This window comes from Mya arenaria, chromosome 7 (assembly GCF_026914265.1).
Source record: "Mya arenaria isolate MELC-2E11 chromosome 7, ASM2691426v1".
NCBI lineage: Eukaryota > Metazoa > Mollusca > Bivalvia > Myida > Myidae > Mya > Mya arenaria.
The window spans coordinates 34,056,503-34,081,627 of NC_069128.1; the positions used below are offsets into that span (position 1 = coordinate 34,056,503).

A 25,125-nucleotide genomic window follows, 5' to 3' on the forward strand; every position below is an offset into this window, starting at 1 on the left:
TTCATTAGTAAATAATAAAATCTCAAAGCCTCGGCCAGAAACGTCAAACAGTATGAGAGAAATTCCTTCAGGAATTGAACAAACAGTATAAATGAGCTTAACCAAGCTTACTAATATTATGCTTCAGTTTGGATATGATTTCCCAAATCATAAACACAATCTTGAAATACTAACAAATTACCCGATGTTGGCATTCACATATTACCCATGTTACCGGTCAGGCATTATTTGGCTGGTTCTGAATCATTTCGTCCTGGGAGCATTTTGTTGTGTGCGGACACCTTTATGCAAAACTTTACTTTTCTTTATATATTAAAAACTTTTACTTTTCCTAACTTTTTAGTGCATATCTCAGAAATAAATACACTTTTTTCCTTTTGCTATTTAAAACTGTACCGCAACAGCAATTTAAAGACAGTGATACTCATTGGTGGAAATTAGGCCCTCGGACAGCTACATTTTCTGAGAAATGGAGATCAGACTAAATTTGATGTTTCACCATAGATAATATATAGATTTACATGAAATAAAGAACATGTAACAGTGCTTGTGTCATACTTGTTCCTAATCCCTGACTTGGTCCCTTCACATCAATTAAAATGTGATTTTAAGAGCTTTATTATAGAAAAACTTGGAATTTTCATTAAAAAAAGTAACGCATTTCTAAATTGGAATCATGAAAAAAACGCAAAAGTTATGAAAGTTGAACTATTTTTAGCATAAATTGTAAAAATACAATAATTTCCTTCAAAATGGTGATCAAATAAAAACAAATATACCTAGGCTAATGAAATACTCTTTACTCTCTCATCTGTATCCCCCCCTTCTTACATTCTTAATCTGCTCTTAGTAAATAATGTAAAGTCCAAGTTGAAGGCCTTTTATAAACCATGAGAATCCTTTTTACTAATCTGATTTTAAGGCACCCAAAAGTCTTACTACACATTATGGTTCCTTGATTTATATCTAGTCTCCAAAGGTGTCACAGTTGTGATTTCATTGAAAGACTTGAGGTGCTTTTTTTAAAAAATGAGGAAAGGAAAGATTAAAGGAATGAAGTCTGGTTGAGAATACCAGCCTGGAAATAAATACTCAAAATCTCACATGCTGCTAGGGAGTCTGATATTGAAGTCCCAGTCCCAGTTCAGCTGGAAATGTAGATTCCACATGGCTGGAAAATCGGCCCAGTGCACCAGAGCTACGCCCTCGGCAGAATCTGCAAGAAGAGGTAGTAAATCTGGGATAACGCATTCATGATCAAATTGTGAAAATTCTTATCTGTCAATGGTAGTGAACACGTTTGTAGCTTAAACTTAATCTTAACCTAAGTATATTGAAGGTGACAAGGCTCAGATTGGGATCTTAACCTGGAATTTGATGCTGAAATTGTGAGTTTCGCTCAAACTAAGTATGAACTTATACTGAAGAGCATAGATATCTTGAAGCCCAAATTTATTGCTTATCTGAAGTTTGTAGGGCTACAATTGAAAGCTTTGCTGTAAACTGCAGGGACCTACCCCATGAGCCTTTTGTCTGTGAGGGGAATGGTGGCTTAGGTAACTGGTAGTACCACTCTGCATTTCTGCCCGATACACAAGACAGCTAGTATATCTGAAAATGACAGAAAATGGCCATGCACTTCTGTAAGCTATGCTGGAAATACGCCTCTCTAGACAGGCAGTTTTGAGTGTGCCAGATGACATTTCCACACAAAAATTGGGAGGACTCAAAAACAGCAGTACTGACAACAATGCTGAAACATGTATCTCTGTCATGGAGCTGTGCTGGTTCTGTGGCGTCAACACCACTGCAACTGGGCAATTCACTAGAAATATCTCTCCAGAAAAAAGAAAAACATTTTACTGGGCAGCCTTTGTCACCCAGTGCACATCCTGAGAATCTTGTTACTTGAAAGTGGCCTCATAAAGATCTCAAATTAACAAAAAGTATCAGAAAGCTGATAAAAAAATTAACAAAGCGTAGACTTGAGACAGGCATATTTTTTAAGGGAGGAAATCTGCAGAAATTTGTATAAGAATATGCCAAGCTCTAGCTTTATGATTGAGGCCCAAATTCAAAGAGTTACTCAGTAACATGGCAGTGTAAATTTAATCAAACACCAATAAATCAACACAGGAAGTAAGAAATGACTTTAAATACCCCCACATTCATGGCAGCATGTCTGAAGACGGGCCTGTATGCTGACTGAGACGGAAAATGTGAAAGTGCATGAACACACTCACACACCTTCACAGCCCAACAGTCTTCGAGTTATGGCCTCACACTTAATCACTTACACAACCCCCTTAATCAATCAATCAATCAATCAATCAATCAATCAATCAATCAATCAATTAATCAATCATTGCACACCTACCTGGAAAGCTATGACATCCGTTATGAAGAGATGAATCTTGCAGTCTAGTAGACGGCTGCTGGCTTTACTTTAATGTCCCAAACAGAAACTGCAATTAAAAAAGAAATGTTGTTTTTAGTCCAAAATGAAGATGTTTGCATCAAAACAAAGACTAGTTTTGATTACCTAAACCTAAACATTGGGCCTGTTGGGGTAAAACATCTAAATCTGCAAATGGATGATCAGCAAAACACAAATTGCATTGTGTGTCTGAGGGAATGGGGGGGGGTCCCAAGGATATCTTGGCACAACTTACCATAGCTGCCTTGTGGTTTTGTTCACAAAGCCGGCCCACACAATACATTCTTAACCTGAAAAGTTTCAGCTGTCCATGACACTCTTCAATAAACCTATGCATGACATAAAGCAAATCAGCAAATATCTATCAGGTCATAAATGGAAATGATGTCATTTTTTACCTGAATTATTGATAAATACAACTTAAATTGCATTTAAACTGGCTAAAATATAAGAAAAATATGTCCTGTTCCCTAATGTCAGGTTTTGAAGTTGCAGACAACAGTCAAAAGACCAAGAAATTAAGCATTTAGTCAGGGGCAGACAAATCAAATGTTAAAATTTTAAAATTTAAATAAAATTCAAATTACACAAACCTTGATAAAATCCTGTTAGATAATAAGTGCCTATACCCCAAGGACCTTTTGTGTGACATTTCATCACTGTAGACTGCATATAAGCTGAGATATTCCAAAATCTGGTTTTCACTTCTAGGTGTCGGATCACAACGAAAATGCCCTTCTTGTTCTATGTAAAATCACTCAAGTTCACCACTTTATTATGATTTTGCAGAATAGATTAGAGCTATGACACTATTTTTCCACAAATAATGAACACCTTGTCTGATGATTTAACACCAGAAAGCCATATCAAGATAGTTTTGTTTTTCTGCTATCTTCAATTCTTTACAGTCACCATCAATAACATCCATGTGCCACAATCATGGCCGCATCTCTGGGGTCAACTCTGAATCCATCCACCCAAGAAAGAGGTCCTGCAAAAATATCATTCAAAACCACGTAATTATCTTCAAATATGATATAAATCATGTGTAAACTTGAAAATACATACAATAATTCAATGTACACATCATCAAATGCTACCTGAATGGGGAGGAACATTTGTTTTAAGAACTTCTTGAAGGGGTACGTAATGACCTGGAAGCATTTCGTTGTGTGCCAACACCTTATTTGACTCTGCATGAAAGTATCTATTTATATGCAGCTGCTATTTGCCAGTTGGTCATGCTTTTTCATTGATCAATTTAACGTTTTTTGTTGTTGTTTTTAAATCCCTTCATTTCTACTTCAGAATTGAAAGTGAAGCTATTTCTTCTATTAATTACCAGCCTTTGGAACTATTTCCACACACTAATTTGACAGTGAAAGTAGATTTAGTTAAAATGTCAAAATATATATAAGAAAATTATATATTATTAATTTATATTGTGTCATATTATATTTTCAAATTTTAAACCCAAACATCAATATTCTATGGTTAAGCACTGGCCAAATTTCAACCCGATATTTGTATAATTAAAGAGTTTAGAACAATTGAAAAATGGTCATGACCTCCAAAGGCTTTCTCTATATCAGATGTGAGACCACAGCCAATTTTACTACATATTTCATACTAACCCTGCCTTTCACTTTAAAACAGTCTCGATTGAAAATGCAATGAAATTTTATACACCATATTTTACGTTGTCTCCATTCAAAAGATGTTCTAATAAACTGGTATGGTACTTTGTTGTCAACAACATTACAAAAGGAAGCCGCATGCACTGAAAAAACATTGAAGCAAGACAATGTCAACATACCTTGAATGTTCCATTCACATACACAACGTGAAACACGGTTCCAAAGATGCGGCCTGTCCTCAATGATAATGTCGTTACGACTGAATCCCTCTGGGATGGCAATGTTGTCCCACTGAAATCATCATCATCATCATCATCATCACCATCATCATCATCATCTTCATCAACATTATCATCATCATCATCATCATCATCATCATCATCAGATGTAACTCACCACAAATTCCATTTTCGGTTCCTCGGGTCAGAGAGCCACACGCTTTTGATTTGCACGACGTGCTAAGTAATCCTCATTCAGTGCGGTGACTCGGTCATTTGCGGGAACTGTATCTCTCGCCCGTGTTACCAAAGTTCTTGGAGAGGTGAAATATCTGCAGAAGCCAGTGTCTTTACCTGTAATAGAACAAAGTCATCATCATACATAGGTATTGTTTACCTCTTTAGCAACCTTCCCTGTCAAAGATCTGGAAGAGACAGGGGGATGTACATGCTGCACCGACCCAGACTTGAACTTGTCTCCCTTCTGGGTTACACTGTTACACTGGCCAAGAACTACACGGTCTTGATCTGGACAGGTGGTCTGTTAACGACATTCCTGGAAGATACATTACAATAAAATATTTATGTACATAATGAAAATTAAATGTTACCATGACAACCACAATATAAAGCAATATAATATCTAACATATTAAAGATAAAAGATATTTAAGAGATTTCTTAAACAAGTTTGGTATAGGCTGTCAGATTAGAAATTTATGTACTTTTTAAATTCTCAAAGTTCAAGATAATATGCTTGGGAAACCTTAGGCTTATAACAAATTTAAACATTTATAGACTGCCACATACTGAATGTACTGTATCCATATATATATGTCATGTAGTTACTTAACTAGATACAGTAAAACAGTAAATAACAAAGGAAAATGTTTCCTTGGCAAGACTTAATACATATTTCAAAACTGTACATGTTTTGCATGACACTGCAGACTACTTAAAAGATTGGGACTATCATTAGTTTAAACAGATTTCAATCAATGAGGACCATAATGATGTTATTTCTGATACTAATTTCCAAATAGCAGACACTTGTCAGAACAAATAGCTCTCAAATGTAATATCGGGTATGCTGTGTGTGTATTGCCTTGGTTGAGAATGTTTGGGGCAAACTATGTCCTTGAGTAAGTCCATTTGGCAGAATTCCCTTATTTTGTCATGCAAATACCCGTACAAAATAAAGGGGCGGAATTGGCACGGAATCGGTGAATTCCGCCTGGAGAATGGACGCCCGAATCATTATTCCGCCCGATATCCGTACAAGTTTCAAGTGGATTCTGGGCGTAAAAATATTGAAAGTTCCAGGCATTAACAAATTACGGGCGTATTTATATACTTTAACATTTGTGTGACACGGAATTTCGTACTTCGTTTTTTCTATGAAACCTTTGGGACAGAATATCCTACTTAAACATTTTAGTGGAGCGTAATTTCGAACTTAGCCTAAATTATTTGAAAGTCATGAAAATTATTGAAATGTTTTTGTTCCCTTTATCATTTAGATTTCAAATAGTGAGTTAAAAGCTAAACATTTCCCTGCTTTCATCTGAACACCGCATACTCCATGTATTATAAAATTATAAAATATGCAACAAAAATAAAAGTAACAAGAGCTGTCACAGTATGTGACGAATGCCCCTGAATGTGACATTGACCTATTGGTCAGTACATGAAAAGTTGATCTTGCCTTTACGTGTCAAATACATATGGCAAGTTATTTTAAATTGCCTCTGAACATAAAACATACCACCCATACTTGACAACCTACACTGTTATGTCCTTATATTCAGAATTCCCTTATGAATAAACACTTAGTGTATCTTTCACCTTAGAGGTAGGGACATGGGTCTTGCACACGACACGTCATCTTCGTATGTGGAACACATGTAGCAAGTTATTTTAAAATCTGTCCATACAAGAAAAAGTTACAGCCCGGACACGACAACCTATACTCTATGTCCTTATATGCAGCACTCCATTGTGAATAAACACTAAGTGTGACCTTGACCTTTGTGGCAAGTCATTTTAAAATCTGTCCATACAAGAGAAAGTTACAGCCCGGACACGACAACCTATATTCTATGTCCTATATGCAGCACTCCATTGTGAATAAACACTAAGTGTGACCTTGACCTTTTAGGTAGGGACACGAGTCTTGCACGGCACACGTCATCTTGGTATGTGGAACACATGTGGCAAGTTATTTTAAAATCTGTCCATACAAGGGAAAGTTACTGAGCCGGACGAATGGACGGTGCGATTTTAATATGCCAACCTTCGGGGGCATAAAAAGGGAAGTCAAACACAAAAGAAAAAACACATGACCCCATGATATAAACTCAGCTTTTATGAACTTTAAAGTCTACTTAAAATGTTACTTATGACATTAATTGGGACATTATAACATCAACCAATTAATATAGCAATTGAACTAAACTTAGCCCAGTCGGCTATAAATAATTGATTTCCACTCGACTGGCGGTCATCATGTACAATACTGTGCTACAATATTTGACTCACTGATAAGCCTCATGGGCTATCAATGGGGTACAAGATCCAGCTGTTTATAAATGCTCGCCTTATCATGCACAAATCTGGTCGGATTTCCCTTTGAGAACCTTAACCTTTATTTATTCCAGTCATGTGTTTCACAAGATGCCCACACGGAAACCATTACTGATACATACATGTACCGCGCTTTCGAATAATGGATAACTAGACTTTTACCAAGAAAACATTTGAACTTGCGTGAGTAACGTTATATTTAAAACGTATGGCTGTGTGTATTGACCAACAGATGGAACATTAGCCGTGATTGATAAGAATAACTCGGACTTGAGGTGTCTTACAAATTTTGAATCGCGAAATAATATACATATATATGCTGTGTGAGACTGGCGGATAATCATCAAGATGGAGGTAACTTTTCTATTTCTCGTTTTACCAGTACTGGTTTTGAAATTGTTTTTGTCTGTTTTCAGTTTTACAACTATTTTGTTTTATTTACATCGAGTAAGTTCGATGCGATTAAGAATGCTTAGTTTATGCTTTACAAAATATTTTGTTGGGTATCAATACTATGTTTATTACAACCATATTACCTTATATTTGCCTTGTTACATAATTTTCACCCGAAAAGCATTCTCGCAATCATTAAACTTCACAAAGAAGTTCATTTGTGCAACGAAAAAAAGATATCAGCATTATGTTATCGTAATGAAGCTTACCAGAATCTACCGAGTTCACATATATTAATTTTGATATGTTCGTTTAAACAACAAGATGTTAATGAAGTTCTGCATTATGCTGGAATAACGGTTTTAGTCTTAATTTTAAAAACAATCTTTAAATGAATATACTTATTAAACAGAAATAACTGCATTACACATGTGTTCTTCTTGATATTTCAGCAGCCACTTTCACACGCAGAATTCGACTGCATCTCCATCAACAAATTTCACAGCAAAGGTAATGGCTTTCTCGATTAAACCTTTAAAGTGCTTAATTAATTAATGTACCATATATGTTTCATAAAGATGTAATTCATGTTAAAATAAAGGTATAAATGAGAGCAGTTATATTAAAAAAATATGGATTGTGTAAACAGCTAAAATAACTCATCATTTAATTGTTATAAGGTGATTGTTGCAATTAATCAAACAACTTTTACAGTTATCGGAGCAACTTAGGTCAACTTCGCAAGAAAACTCATGCCAACCATCTCCACTCCTGTAACCCCAGGCAACGCTGTTGTGGTAAGAATACATTTCAATATTGCTCAGTCATCATGTCTTCTGGCCTCCCGAAACATAATCATGTTCTCTACTTATTTTGTTCATACAAATATCAGAATGTTAATCAAACGATTATTTCAAGAGTTGTTGCTACCTTAATGAGTGTGCTGCAAGAAACACTACAAATTTAGTTATACCTGTTTGTTTAATCATAATGTTATGATATTATAATGGCAAATAAAACCTTATGCTCAGAAGTTTATGACTATTGTAAAAGATAAATAACATTTTCTTAACTAAACTGACTTTAATAACCATTTATTTGAAATACAATTCAACCAGCCTTGTACTATGGCATGCAACTTAAATGGCATGCTACGTATGACTTTATTTCTGTAATTGTTGTCATGTGTTACAGTGTTATCCATAGATCATGTTTCAATTCAGGGGTGTAAATTATACAATACTATCAAATAAACCTGAAATATACAATTTCAATAGATGGAAATCATTCAAACCTTATTTACAAGATACAGTATAAGAAAACTTTCCAAAGTTTCAATTTATTTACAGGTGGGGCTATTACCTCACAGTGAGGTTTATAGAACGAAACATGTACCACTGCTATCCAAAAGGGGGCAAAAGAAGACAACTTGATGTATGACCTCATTGACAAGGTGTTCACCATTACCAAACTGGCGAACTCCATGGGGAACTGGTATTGGGAAACCTCGCCCTGGTAAGGCAAGAAAGCATATGCTTGGCCACTGGCAATACTGGAAGGTAGATACTGTATTACAAGTAGACTGCCTAAAATATAAACATAAGACAGAAGTAAAGGCTCATGGTTACCCTTTAACAAATAATTGTGCAAAATTATATACAGAAGACTTAGGTAGCCATACACAGAGTTAAGCAATATAGCACTCGTCTTATATCACTTTTATAAGTGTGTTGTTGTTGTTTTGAGTAAAAAAAGCTTTCGATTCCTTTATGATAAGAAAGTTTATACTTTCGGTTAAATAAAAAAATATAATGTCTTATTTTCAGAGTATGTGATATGACGGGAAATGCTGCCATGACGTTCTCTGAAGTAGATTTAAATCTGGCCACCACTAGGAGGAACATGTATGAGCGATAACAGTTGACAAATACTAGATTAATGAACAATAGGGAAGTACTCATTCTATTGTGAAGTGTACTAGTGACTCGAATTATATTTTATAGCCAATATGATAATTTAGCTTTTATTATTCTGCGTATTTATATTTGAAATTCAGAACAAATTGCTTTAGTATGGTTATTGACATTGTTTTTCAGTTCGTTAATTTTTCATAGTTTTCGCATGTAAACTGAATCTGAAATTCCGCAGGTAATCTAATATTCTGCCCACAAACGCAATTCCATCTCATTCTGAATTTCCGCCCGTAATCTGAAATTCCGCCCGTAACTAAAAGTCAAGCTAAATCTGAAAATCTGCCCGAAACCTGAAATTCCGCCCAGAATTCCGTCTCACCTCATTTACATATTTCGCCTCTAACACTCAACATTATGTTATTCAAGCTACACCTGGAAAATATCTCCGCCTGGAACTTATAGTTAAATTACGTAATTTCGTACGGGTACGTTTGTCATTCAACAACCATGCCCTTGATGCAGACCTTCGATGGGAGTCCAGGTACGACGACTGCATTATTTTTCAGCAATGCAAACTTTACAACATCTGATGGAGCAAACTCTCTACACTGCACAAGGCCTGGTCTGTTTGCTGAAAGTATAATTTGATTGAAATCATGTACAATTTGAAAGATTTTTTTTAACATTGAAAAAAAACACACCTTCAATTAATATACGAAACAAAAGTTTATGCAAGGGTATTGAAACAAAAGTTTACCCAAGGGTATTTAACACGTGGGGAAATTCTTGACTCAGTGTATTTGAATGACAAAATGTAACAGAGTATATTCTTTGAAACATTGTTTGAAATTTAAAAAAGATATTGAATGATAATAAAGATTAGCTGAATGATAGATATTTATGACATATTTCATGTTACCATACCAGCAAGTGCAAAATGATGGTACTGCAAGATGTTCTTCATTTATTTGAAAAACTGTTGTAGATACAGAACAATTCAAAAGGTTTCTCAGGATCACCTACAAGTTGAGGAATGTAATGACCACAGTCCGTGATCACCTGGTCACAGTTGCAGCTACTTCTCCAATTGTCTCTGCATTTGACTTCCTCCATCTGAGATAAAAATTAAATATGAGGTGAAAGCCAACATTTGTTTGTTTATATGATTTAATGTATGAAATTAATTAAACCAAAATAAGGAACTTGCTACACATCATCATACTGCCAGTGACAAGCTACATGTTCACAAAGTTGTACCAGGGTATAGCCAGAAGTTTGCGAAATTGCTTAATAAAATGAACACATTTAAACATATTTCAACAAAACATCAGCTAGCTATAATATCTATTTCAGCTTTAAATGACATATAAAATTTCAAACTGATACATACAATATGCCGGTAAATGTCACTGAACCACTGGGACTAGTAAGAATACAGGTGTGTCTGAGCGTCACTCTGTAGTTCCTGAAAGTCATTAAAGTGTTTACCTTAGTTTGCATTTAAGTTTCAGAAAAAGGGCAAAATCGCATGGTGCTGCAGCTAGGTCCGGCGAATAAGGGGACGGGGAAGGATCTCCGCTTCAAGTTGATTGTCGCGGTAGTCTGGGCCTCTTATGATTTATGTGCTGGTGCATTATCCTGGTGAAGAATCCACCTATCATGCAACGCCTTTAGTCTCTTTAATGCCATCACCCTGTAAAAGTCACGCCACAAAACCTTAAATGGAGAACATAACTGTGGCTTATAACATAATGCATTTGTCGCGTTTTGCGTACTTCATCAAATATCATAATTAAACACTTATTCAATCCCATTTTTTTAATCATAAACTTTTTTAAACATTGTTTTATGCAGATTTAACCAAGACTAAATATTGATAAAAAATGAATTTTGTTATATATATCACTTTACATTAGAATTGTAAGCACCCGTCACCGATGTGGAGATGCATGGAGTAGAATAAAACCTGGCACATCAAAGAAGACAATGAACATTTGCTTTCCATTGAGCAGGATGATCGTGCCTCCTTTGAATGTGGGGAACATGTTGTCTTCAATTGACTGCTTTGCTGTTTTTTTCTCAGAGTCGTAATAAAACAGCCTGAGGATTCACCACAAGTGACTATCTTCTCAAGATTTTCCTTCCTTTTTGTACCGAGCTAAGAAGCGGCGTGATTCCTGTACTCTTTTGCACATCTCATCTTCTGTCAGCAGGTTTTTATATCTAAGTTCAAAACATTATGTTTTATGCATTTTTCTTAAACCGTAAGTTATGGTTTAAGCTATAAAACATTAATTTTTCAAACAGAAATAGTAAAATCTACGACCTGATTTTTTTGCCAGCTATCTCATTGGATTGCCTATATTTAATCCTGCTCATTTGCAACAAATTATATGTATGCCTTTTTATGACATATAATGGCAGATATATAAAATTTTGGTAATCGAAACCCAAACATGCAATTCACACCCTTTTAGCCAGCAGAAATGCATATCGTAAGATGGTTGATGAAAATAACCTTCAGTGTTGATCTGTTTGTGGTGGAAAGGGATGGTTCCCCCTTATAGTGGTTTAAAGTCACCACATCCGTGATCGTCATGAAGTCACCCGGCCTCACATCTGATGTTCCTGACTCTCTCCATAGACTCACTTTGGCCCTCTGAGAATCAGCTTCCAGAGTGATGACCTTTATGGCCACATCTTCATCGCACACTTTAACAGTGCAGACAGCCTCCTCCTGCAATGTTAAGGAAATACGATTTTTTTCAGTCTTTACAACTATAACAGAGTGCAAGTGCATTACATAGTTTCATGATTGGTAGTATCTCATAAATGATTCTAAAAATTGTTGAATTTATTTGATTTTTTTCATACATCCACTATGGTTGAAAGTATGACCATTTAAAATATGGTTATTTTTTAACTTTGCTGAAATTGCTCATGATGTTCCTATAATCTTATCAAATTTCCAACGTTCCAAACAATTCAATTTTTTGATGGAAACATTGTGATTTCATGTCATTATGCAACACGGTTGTCCGCATAAACTTTAAGATGCACATTTTACTTGCTTCTATAATGTGGAAAACAAGGTTAACTAGGTAAAATACCCATTGCCTTAGGTTCATTTCCTTGTAATCAAAGAGCACATTAGATTTTGAGATTAAGGCGCCTATTTTCAGAGGGCCTTAATGGTACACAAAAACAATGTGGGGATTCAATATTCACAGCATAAACAACACTGAACAGGTAACACAGAGAAGGCTATATTGAAATACGTAATGAAAAATAATTTGAAGGTCTATGCAATTGAATTAAAATTTTAATATCCAGGATTAGTGGTGTGCCGATGATGATTATAATCGACAATTGATCGGAAAGGTCTATGTCGGCGATAATCAGTAGTGAAATTTGAACAATCGATTGTAAAAACATGGAACGTAACCGCTACTGACTACCAGTAAAAAATATGCTCATCATTTAAATATGCTTTGTGTCTGGTTAATGCTAGTTTTTGTTGAAATGTTAAGGTGTTTGTATGTTAAATTATCTATTCTTGTTCTTATTAAGTCAGTCATAATGTCACTACATAAACATTATTACAAATTTTCTTTGTAATTTAACTGCTACAATATTCGTTCTCATCTTCTCAGGTTTGTGGTTTTACAGTGACTTTTAAAACATGTTACCGTTTACTTCTAACCATGTAAAAATTTAGTTTTCTAAGTTTTCTGAAAGAAAATGTATGTTTTTTGAAACATATAGAATATTCCACTTCTTGTAGTACGTGTTACTGACTGATTATTAAAAAGAAATTGATATCTTTTTTTGTGTTTACTTTACACACGTATATGCTTACATTACTTGAAATGTAAGACAAAAAATAGAGCCTGTGGTCTCATGTTCTGTAATAATAACTTGTAAACACTTAAAGGATAGTTGCGCTCTGAATAAATAATGTAATTTATACAAAGAAATGTTTAAATAATAGTGTAAGCCATGTGAGGTAACATTGGTGCTTAAAGCTTGTGCATGTACTGTATCTGTATGTCTTAAATATGATGATCAAAGATATTTAAATACTGATTAAATCGATAAATAATCGATCATTGATAGGTTTCAGAAACCGATTATTGATAGTAATTTTCTGCCCGATTCCAAACACTATCCAGGATATTCCATACCTGAACGATCTTCCCTGACACGGAGACCCTGGTCTTTTGGGGTGATTGAAGTGCTTTGTCCAAAGGCACTGCTGCAGCAGCTTGTGGATTCATAGCGCATCCCCAATGGCTGTGTGATTCCAGGGGTGGCACTTTAATTCCTGCAGTCACGAACGCCTTCCTGTTCTTGGTGATTACCAAGTGACGAGCATCATCAGCTTTCCTTATGATGTCCTGCAACGCCAATGAAGCCCCCCACTCGCACTTAGGAAATTTACTGACGTCTTGACCTAGGCCAAGATGCAGTCAATGCCATCACTGAATGCCACCACCTGAGACTTTCTGTCCTCTCTGTTCTGGCCCGTATGTAACCACCTCCCCATGTGACACCACCTTGACTTTAAACAAGGTGCAATAGGGCCCATTCCCTTTCTTTGAGAAGGCTTCGTGGATTGATGTCATCTGGAAAGAAATATCATATGAAACTGTATGATTACTTTTAATATATTGTACAAGACAGTCAAACTTGCAATTAAAGATGTTGACCTCTTGAAAAATCTCCAGGGGCTATATTTACATTTTGTAGCATTGAAGTAATTTTATTAACTGTTCAAGACTTCATAAAATTTAAGACCTTAACAGACAAGATGACTTGTATATAAATGTTGCCTCAAATATCAGCACATTTATTGCTTGATACGAGTTATTCTCTTTATTTCAAGACTCATACTTTGATTTGAATGCTATGTCTTGGAAGTCTTGATTTGTCAAGTAATCCATTCCAAGAAAACAACAATTAAGATAGAAAGCAAATATTTTCAAATGTTTAATTCTATGTATGGTTTGGCTAAATGTTTGCATTAACAGCGTTTTCAGATCCGTTTCTTTACAGAGCTATTTTATTTTTTATTGCGATTGAGGAGTTATTTGTTTTGACTTCAAATGGTGTTTATGTCTTGAAATACTACATGCTCATTTATTGATTATGGATAGTTTGAATATTTAAATTCAAATTGAGAGTCACTTTTGTAACTAAGCTTAACATTTTTTTAGCAACAACCTTCCCCATTGAACTCTAAAAGGTATACATACAAAAATATTACTTGTATACAAAATCAATATTGAACATCCACTTAATAAATTACATAATTAACAAGATACAAATGTTTTCGAATTTTCATCATGGTAAGCACCACGGAATATTTGTTGGTGAATAAAGCCTCTGTACCTTAATCAAATGCATTTTGTTTTAATGGTTAAATTAGTAAGGTCAATTGAACATGTTTTGTAGCAAACTCGATATTTTGTTTTGCCCTTCATCTTCAGGCCAGCTCTTTTTTACACAGGGTTTGAAAAAGCTCCTCGTATTTGGCTGATAACCAGAATAATGTATGGGCCAAATGTTGTTGGCATAGACATTTCATTTCTGACAGATTTGTTCAATTTGATTTTACGACTGTAAATATTATGTACAAATAAATGAGACAAAAAACATAATTCAATTTATTGAATCAGGATGGTTGGGCAGTGCAAGCATAATTTTGCTCTCAGTCTCAAAACAAACAACAAAACATAAATGATTATTATTAATTTATATGAAATTTAAATAGAAGATTAGCTCTAATATCCATACAATTTTATCTTCATATTTCCAAATTTGATTTGGTATAACTATGACAAACAAGAGGGCCCAGAAGGCCCTGTATCGCTCACCTAATCCAATTCAAGTGTGAAATAAGTGTTTTCAGGGTGAGGGCAATTGTGACAAAACTCTTCTCTATCAGCCTTAGACCACAATTTTAAAGGATCATCTTCATTTCAGCTACTTTAGATTATTGAAGTTAAAGTAAGATGGTGATTTGGTTATATGGGCTTTACCGCATACTAATTAAGATTATATGGTGCCAAACAGGACTAAACATTTGGGTTTCACATCTCATTCACATCCCAATATAATCATGAGGTATGGAATTAAAACATTTTTACCTGCGAGAATTAAAAAATATATTACTTAGATCCTTCCTAGTGACCAAGTTGTCACCATCATGGATGTTTTTTTAATTCAATATCACGGATGACCCAGTAACAAACCTTACCTTGCTGTAATAAGTACATTCTGACAAGGTTTCATATAGATAAAGTAGAAAATATGGCCTCAACAGTGTTTTAACAATATTTTCTATGATTTGACTTCTTGACCTAGTTTTTGAACTCAGGTAACCCAGTTTCAAATTTGACATAGACTTCATAAACACAAACATTCTGACATAGTTTCATGGTGATCAAAGAGAGAATGTTACCTCTACAGTGTTTACAAGTTTTTCTAGGATTTGTGTGATTTAGTGGTCTGGTTTTTGACCTCTGATTACCCAATTTCAAACTCTACCTAAAAATCATCAAGAATAACATTCTGATCAAGTTCCATGAACATATGGTCATAAATGTGGCCTCAAGAGTGTTAACATGATTTTCCTTTTATTTGACCTGGTGACCTAGTTTTTGTCCACACATGACCTAGATTCGAACTTGGCCTCAAGCTAATCAATATAAACATTCTGACTAAGTTTCATGAACATACAGTCATAAATGTGACCTCTAGAGTGCTAACAAGCTTTTCCTATGATTTGACCTAATGACCTAGTTTTTGACCACACATGACTAGGATTCAAACTTGACTTAGAAATTATTAATATAAACAGTCTGACTAATCTTAATGAAGATACAGTCATAAATGTGACCTCTAGAGTGTAAACAAGCTTTTCCTTCAATTTGACCTGGTGACCTAGTTTTTGATCACACATTACCCAGATTCAAACTTAACCTAGAGCTAACCAATATAATTTATTATGTGGATGGGAATGGGAATATGATCATTCTGGCCCAAAAATGACATTTTGAGATATTGTAACCTTTATGATGCCCAGTATTTCTAAAACAACAAGCATTTTCAGTGAAAAGATATCCCCCGCCAACGATGGCTTGTTTGTGCTTGATGGCTTGTTTGTGCTTGAAGGTTCATATAACATTCAAGTTTCATTAAATTCTAGCAGCTAGTTACTGAGAAACGGCTGCAAACAATGATTTTTTAATAAATCAAGGGCAATAACTCTAAGGAAAATTCAAAATCCAAAAGAAAAATAGACAGGCATCAGCACAGTATGTTGGTTCTTATTTATTCCAAGTGTCATGAAATTCTACCAGCTAGTTGCATAGAAAAGGCTGCAAACATGGATCTTTTAATAAATCAAGGGCAAATAACTCATATAGAAATTACACAATCCAAAATATAAATAAACAGGCATCATCACAGTATGTTGGTTCATATTTATTTAAGTTTCAAGAATTTCTACCAACTAGTTACTGAGAAATGGCTGTAAATGAGTTTTTCAAAAAATCAAGGGCAATAACTCCAAGTACAATTCACCAATCCAAAAAAAAATGAACACGCATCATCCCAGTATAGTAATTCATATTTATTTTAAGTTTCATGAAATTCTGCCAGCTAGTGACTGAGAAATGGCTGTGAATGTGCATTTTTCAAAAAATCAAGGGCAATAACTCCAAGGACAATTGACCAATCAAATTTTTTTTGGACGGGCATCATTCCAGTATAGTGGTTCATATTTATTTTAAGTTTCATGAAATTCTACCGGCTAGTTAACTGAGAAAACGCAGGTGGCGGACGGACGGACAGAAGGAAGGACGGACGGAGGGAAGGACGGACGGACAACACCATTTCAATATCCCCAGGGTTCTCAATAAGAATTGTTGTAAGAGGCTTTCAAATACTTTGAAGAGGCCCAAACATCCGAGCGTCGCAGACGCTTGCCTGCATGCCCCCCCCCTCCCAGAATTTTTTTGATTTCTAGGTGTGAAATCGTGCATTCTGGGCTATTTTGACCATGATAAGGGTAGTTATTTTTGAAGACAATATAACACAATTTTGATTTAAAATGAATTGCTTTATTGAAAAAAAAGAATCCAATTTTTTTGTTAAATATTAAAAATGTAAATTTTGGACAACTTTAGACCTTTCCTCCACACAAGCGCCTTTTAGAGAAAATGCTCCAATTCCTACAATGATTTCAATAAAAAAAATCCTCTTTTTTGCCTCCATTTTGTTTCGGAATCATCGGAATGCCGAGCGAGATAAAATGCACGCGCTAAGTTAATATAAACAATAGGTATCGCAGACACAACACCACGTAATTTGTTAATCATGGTAATTAATTAATACTGACCACTTTCGATTATCATGTAAAACGTAACAAGAGATCCTTTTCGAAGTGCCGGTAAACATTGGAATGTTACTGTACACAAAGAGTTTTTATGTCGTTAATTTGTACAATAGATAAAACATATTTTCTTTTTTTTACCACTGGCTGTTCACGGCGATGTACAAACAAACTTTTTTCGATTTTTAAACTCACCATCTTTTTTTGCGACGTGGGGCTCAAAAATAGCAATTCTGGAAATTCCGATAATATCTATAATAAGCCAGCCAATGAGAATTAACGGCTCGGTGCGCGTGCAGTTCAAAGAGCTTAGATGCGCAGGTCACATGCGCAGGTCACATAATTTAGATTTCCGGTTTCCGGCAGGATGTTTACAAAATTTCTTCGATATCATTTTTAAGAAATTGCCGATTTGAACCGGCCCAAATTCATTTTGAAGCGGCCTTTTAAGCCGTCGGCCGGTCCCTATTGAGAACCCTGTATCCCCCTCCCTATTTCATAAAAATCCAAAGTTTGTGTTCGATGCAAAGGATACAAACACAATCTCAATATGCATGTTGATATAATATGCTAATTTTTGTGTATGTACATATATCATGTATATAGATATAATGCCTTCATAGTAACTATTTGTACATAATATGAATATCACCTTTAATGGTGGAAATAAAGATGAGTTGAGTTGAGTTGAGTTGAGTCAAAATTCACAAAACGTAAACAAATTTAGTACTTTTCGTAACACATGTGTAGAAATGAACAAAATGTGTGGTCTTATGTGTTTATTTAGAATGAAATATCCATGTCAGATTAGTATCATGTCAAGGACTATTTACATGTAACATTTAAGTTTTAGCACTCATCGTTTGATTATAAAAGTTAACGAAAAGTTCATAACTGCATTTGGTTGCTATGGTAACTATTGATAATGCCATTTTTACTCATTTTCTCAAAAAATAATGTTATTCATAAAGTTGTGTTTCAAGTTATTGACATTTTTATGATACCAAGCAATTGCAGAAATAAAATTTGAAGTTGCAAGTCAAATTAAAAAACAAAACAATGGATACTATATTTTTTTACGTTTTGTGAATATGGAACATTTGGAAACAGAGGGCTTTAACACAATTTGAACTAAATGTTCGCTAAATCTGTTCTTATTTTGAATGAAGTATACAAGACAAAATATTAAAATATAAAACTATCTTTACTAGTATCACATAAACTACAAAAGGAAAATAACAAGTATACATCGCTAATGTCCATAATGATAAAGAAACTTACAACAAAAGTCAAAGCAAAATTCAGTTGCTATGGTTACTTATGAAAATGCTATTACCAATCATTTTAGACAGTCTGCATAAAAAAGAATTATCTTAATAAAATTAAATTATTATTTAAAAAGTTATTGACATCTTTATGATATAAGTATTTTCAAAAATTAAATATGAAGTTTTAAAAACTGTTTTAATTTTGAATACAATATCCATGTCAAGATATTTAAATATTTGACTTATCTTTACTAGAATTACATTGCTTATGTCAATAATGACATATAAGTTGGCCACAAAGGTCAAAGCAAAAATCGGTTCTTATGGTTACTTAAATGAAAATGCTATTTCCAATCATTTTTGAAGTCTTCAACAAAAATGTGTTCTCAATACACAAAACGTTTCAAGTTATTGGCATGTAAACGATACCAAGTATCTAAGATATAAAAACTGAAGTTTGAAGTCATTTTTGAACAAAGGAATCAAAAGATATGGATTATTATGTAACACATTGGTAAACCAGTTTGAAAACAATGTCCACTAAAAATGTTCTTATATTTTGAATACAGTATCCATGTCGAGATACTAACTTAACTGTCTGTTATAGCTTATACATAAACTTACAGAAACAACGAGTACACATTGCTCATTATATGTACAAAATGACATAAAAGAACTAGAACTGTAAGCCATAGGCTAACGAATACCCCCCACCCCTCCATGTCTAGGTTGTTTGCCCTCATGGAGTTAGGCCGGACAAAGCTAATTTTGCCTACAAGGGGAGATAACTCCAGTCAGGGTCATGTGACCTGTACCAAATTCACAGAGGCGAAAGTTTACAACATGGCCATTAATTTCTGAAAGTTTGATAAAGATTTGTTGAATAATAACAAAGATGAATCCCGACAGGGCTTATTTTGCCTACTTTAACACATCAAGGGGAGATAACTCCAGTCAGGGTCATGTGACCTGTACCAAATTCACAGAGGCGAAAGTTTACAACATGGCCATTAATTTCTGAAAGTTTGATAAAGATTTGTTGAATAATAACAAAGATGAATCCCGGACAGGGCTTATTTTGCCTACTTTAACACATCAAGGGGAGATAACTCTGGTCAGGGTCATGTGACCCGTACCAATTTCACAGAGGCGCAAGTTTACATCATGGCCATTAATATCTGAAAGTTTGAAAAAGATTTGTTCAATAACGACAAAGTTGAATCCCGGACAAAAAAAAACACGGACGGACAGACGGACAGACAGACAGACGGACAACCTGATTCCAGTATACCCCCCCAAACTTTGTTTTGGGGGGTATAATGACATGTCCATTGTCTAACATCAGTCTTGACCAAACACCAGATGCCTTTTAAGATGGATATTGATGGATAATGATTTATGAACAGAAGAGAACATACATTTTATAAGAACTATTATACAGTACATAGATCTTCTTATTAACTACAATTTAATAATAAAAAACAAACACATGGAAAGAAAGTTACACATTTTATGAAATTCAGTAATTTATATTCAAATCAGGTATGGATGAAAAAAACTATTATTAATCTTATATTGAATACGTATGCAAAACCATACTGGCTTAAAAGGTGTTTTTAGACAGACGGTCTTATGGCGAATTGTCATTCCACAGAGGTATCAGGCGTTGGTATTGTGACACTTTGTGTTTACAAGCTTATAAATACGTCTACAAGGATTGTTCCGACTTTCCCAACAGCTAATTCTCACACTTACAGAATAATACCAATCAACTGTAAATAACATTAACAAATTAAAGACAATTATTCATTCACACGTTTTTGAATGTCTTTTTCACACCCACAGTTTGCCTTGCAAAGAACGCATGGTTCAAAGACAATTTTTCTTTGAAGTCTTTAATGATCAATTAATAATTAACAGTTAAAACAAATAAAATTTCTTAGATTTTCTAATATTTTATATTAAAAATCAGGGTATTTTTTAAATCAGTCATATCATTGTTTTTCATGCATATTTGTCTATTTGTAAATTTAAATATGTTATTTACAACTTATTTACAGATCTCATTTACATTTATAAGAAGACCTACAATGTTTTACTTTATACTCAAGATAAAAAATAAAATTAAGGGGCTGAAATGTCTCTGTTGAAAATCACTAAGGGGCCGAAACGTCTCGAGTCATTTTAATTAAGGGGACGAAATGGCAGGGCCGAAACGTCTTAGGGGCCGATTTGGTAGTAGGCCGATTTGGTAAGGGGCCGATTTGTCTTGATCCCTTTTGAATAATATATCAAGTATCATCAGCTAATTAATTAGTGTACATTGTTTACCTTCTGAGTGTAGGAGAAACTGTCTGAAGACACGAATTTTTTTCCTCCCCGCTCTGTGCCGTTCTCCAAGACTTCGAACCGAACCTCCACTGGATCTTGAAGGACTGTGTCAGTTATGGCACTTCCATCCAGAGACCTACCATGTAAATTGTATAATAAAAATGTCACGTATATTATAATACATACATTTTATTCAATTATATATACCGTCACGTTGCGTTAAGTGTTGCGATTGTTTCTATAAACAATCAGCGATGAGTACCATTTTCTTTAATTTTAATATGTATCTTCTTATTGTTAAAATATGTTATTCCTTTGTATATTCATCATCTAAAAAAGTGTTACCTTTCAAATATAACTGTTGCATCCAACAGTTGTTCATCTCTGGTAACGTCAAAGGTCCAGTTCTGGTCAGCCACACCTGAAATACTTACCCTTGACATATTAACACTTAGTTGGTGTTGGTGGGTCTGACTTTGTATAGAGGAGGTAGACTGAAATGGAAGAGTAATAGTCTTTACGTAAAACCCTTGGTTTGAATCGATAAACAAGCTTTAAAAGGTTTCGATTCATATTAGTCTGTTCAAAACTTGGTACTATTTCAAATACTATACATACTTCGTTACTTTCTCTTGTTTCTCTCCATTCCGAAATTGGTGCCAAGATTGAAAGTGACTCTCGCTGCATCTGCGTCACTCAACTGAAAATCATTTACTAGTAAGTATTTTGAAACGCATTTTACATGACATCAAATTACTTATGATATATGAACGTTAAAATAAACGCAATTCATAAACTGTCGGATACAAAAATCATTGAACACAATATAAATCACCTCTGTTATAGTTGAATGAAGAACGCTCGTTTCTGCTGAAGTTAACCCGGAAATATTTAAGCTAAAATCCCCAGCTTGATTCTGTCCGCTTTCACTCAAATAGTCGACCATAGTCTCGGCACCATATATGGAAAGCTGGAGTAGAAAAATAATTGTATTTAAAAAACAAATATACTTTGCAAACATTGAGCACAATATAATTAACATTATTTGGTAAAAGAACATACATAATTATTCCTGAAACCTCTATTGTGAGTAGCAAACTAATATTCTTTTACATGTTTTTGAGATATTCAACTTACCGGAACGCTTCGTTCTAAAACTGGTGGTTCATTGAAGATTTCTTCATCGACTGATGACAGTTGTTCAACTGGAGCCTATACAAAGATTAAAAACAGACTGATTTATTGAGTTATTTTTGTAATTGAATTAAAACTCAAACATGACATCAAGTGAATATAAGAACGATAACAATAATGATAATTTATCAACATGATTTAGGTTGATAGTATCATTATAATTGTAGGAAATTCTGTAATTCCAGGAACCGAAACAATTATTAAAAGAAAAAATGAAAAAGAAGACAACTTAAACTTACACTAATTTCCAAAAGAGGCGGTTCGTCAAATATCGTCGGCATTAATACACGATCCCCTTTCCGGAATATTTTCTACGCATGACCCGCACACAAAAGAACATGTCTCAGCTTCATCTGTAGTTTAAGGCAGATAAAACATTATTTTATGTATTTCTTTATAGTATAACATATGTGTATGCAGAAAAGAAAACACATGAATAACAAGTACGTTAACTAAACAATCACTTATTATACTAACAAATTACCCATTAGAAGTTTTTATGCAACAATATAAAAATTAAAAACAAATAACTTTCATTTTACATATAAAAAGAAAGATTTTACCTTCAAGGCACTGTTCATCTTGTTTTTTTCACATGATATACATGTCCTTCCCTTTTGCCTAGGCCTCACAAGACGGCGACACTTTATGCACAAATCGTCGATCATTGTTTAATCCAATACAGTTTTCCAACAGCTAATCGGAACGTTTAACAGTTAAATAGAAAAATTCTACAACTATATCTGAAAATCAGTCTGACTGAATATATACGCGCACAAATATTATTCAGAAAGTTGCCACGCGACCCCCGTGTACTCAATTAAACCATATGGTTATCAATAAACAATGGTACGTTAAAGATTATTATTAATTTTCACACCAGGGGTTGAACGGATAGGGTTGATTAACGAGACACATGCCGACACACTGTGACATGTGTTTCTACAGATAATAATCTCATCACACAACAAATTACTCTGTAATAAATTTAAAGTCGTCTGTTTATTTTCATTATGTTTTAGTAGTTTATGAAGATATTCGATTTAAGTATTTTATGCATACGGAATAAGAAAGCAATTTTCCAATAAAATGATTTAAGTTTAAATACTAATTATATTCCTTTCCGTGTAAATTAATTTATGTTTAAAATCAACTTTTACGAGTTCATTTTTATAAGAATCACATTAAATTGGGTATTATACCATAGCATCTTTATTTTATTTTTGCAAAATACTTTCATATGTTTCTTATTATTGTTTTTTTTAACAATGAAAGTTTCAGCATAAAGTTTTAATGTTAACATTTTTTTATGTCACATATATTGTTTATTATCTCGTTCATTCCTTTTGAATTCAGTATATTTACAAAAATTCAAATGCTTTTAAAATATGTGTACAAGGACTTAAAATTTAGAATACGGTACGGTATATCTATGACAATGAATACAGATATAAGAATTGAAAACAAACTAAAAAAAAGTAGCTCTAAAAATATTTCGGGGAATATTTTTTTTTTGAAAAAAACTGTCAACCCTTATTGCTTAAATACATGAGCAAAAAATAAAATAAAACGGTGCCGAATTATCCGAATTATCCAGTCGGATGGTGCCGAATTGGCGGTGCCGAGTTAACTTAGTGCCGAAAAGGTATGTATGCCGAATTCGTTTGGTGCCGAATTGTCCGGAAACCTCTTGATTATTGCGTAACACAGGTACATAACATGTTTATACATTCTTTCTTACTAGCACTAGAGACTTAAAATGCTTTTCAAAATTATTTGGAAGTAACATGGGACTCTTTTACGCAAATGTCAAAACCGGTAATGAATGGTGTCGCCGTTACGTATTCTTGTAATAAGAGCTGTGTGACAACAGGCATTTTTTAAGAAATTCCCAATTATCTAATTAAAATTTACTCAGTTTATAAATGCAAAATTGCGAATTATGACTGCTTAAAATACAGCGTGTACCGATGTAAACACAATGACTTTATAGACGTAACATAAGACACCAAAATACTTCGTAGACGTACATAAGACACCAAAATACCAGCTTCAGATCGATCTTTACAACACATTTGAACTGAACGCGCGTGAATTTGAATGTTTTAAACCTCAAGGCAATTGAGACAAATTATTAGTTTGTGCACCCGTACAGGCGAAATATACAAGATGCATCAATTAATGTCATGAAACTGAATAAAATAAGCCCACCTCGAATCTGTTAGGACTTAACTTCCACGACAACACTTACCCATGCTTTGCTTGTTCCGCCATCTTGGAGTGGTGCGTCTTCGGACAAGCTGTCCAAACCAACAATGACGTTCTTGGGGATGTTTTGACTAGGCACTGGGGATGTTTTGACCAAAATGGGGACGTTTTGACCATAGGACGTTTTGACCTGGGGACGTTTTGACTGTAAAGCGGATATACTACACAGTATCAATGCACGCGTTCGGTGCTACTTTTCTGTTGCGGTATTAGCTATATGCCACACAGTTAAAGTTTGTCGAAATACACAAAGGGCTGTGTACATGAACAAAATCTGAATAATTTGTGACGTAACATTGAGACAAGACTTTAGGCGAAATATTTCGGTCGATCAATACACGTTTTGTATGTATTTATGGGAACTATTGTTTTCATCAAATGAACACCTGACCTCGGTAAAATTAAAAACAGGTCACTAAAGTGAATTATACATGTCTGTTGTTGTCAAAAAACCAAGCGATTCAAGATGTAACATATTTGACACGA

At 34.3% G+C, this 25,125-nt stretch overlaps 1 protein-coding gene across 1 annotated transcript in view; it reads right to left on the minus strand.

Moving 5' to 3' along the window:
* LOC128241087 (uncharacterized) overlaps positions 1-22,652 on the minus strand; it is a 29,605-nt gene extending 6,953 nt beyond the window's left edge. Inside the window, exons 1-17 of the mRNA XM_052958070.1 lie at positions 22,611-22,652; positions 22,315-22,389; positions 21,523-21,671; positions 21,178-21,313; positions 15,440-15,443; positions 13,365-13,633; positions 11,699-11,917; positions 11,092-11,403; positions 10,669-10,896; positions 10,204-10,293; positions 9,705-9,811; positions 4,471-4,848; positions 4,254-4,365; positions 3,031-3,428; positions 2,378-2,465; positions 1,518-1,611; positions 1,105-1,216 (exon numbers count right to left, since the gene is read on the minus strand). Coding sequence (XP_052814030.1) covers positions 11,398-11,403; positions 11,699-11,917; positions 13,365-13,633; positions 15,440-15,443; positions 21,178-21,313; positions 21,523-21,671; positions 22,315-22,389; positions 22,611-22,652 — 900 coding nt within the window. The 3' untranslated portion in view covers positions 1,105-1,216; positions 1,518-1,611; positions 2,378-2,465; ... (5 more) ...; positions 10,669-10,896; positions 11,092-11,397. The remainder of the gene's footprint in view (positions 1-1,104; positions 1,217-1,517; positions 1,612-2,377; positions 2,466-3,030; positions 3,429-4,253; positions 4,366-4,470; positions 4,849-9,704; positions 9,812-10,203; positions 10,294-10,668; positions 10,897-11,091; positions 11,404-11,698; positions 11,918-13,364; positions 13,634-15,439; positions 15,444-21,177; positions 21,314-21,522; positions 21,672-22,314; positions 22,390-22,610) is intronic.
* Positions 22,653-25,125: the final 2,473 nt, after the last annotated feature.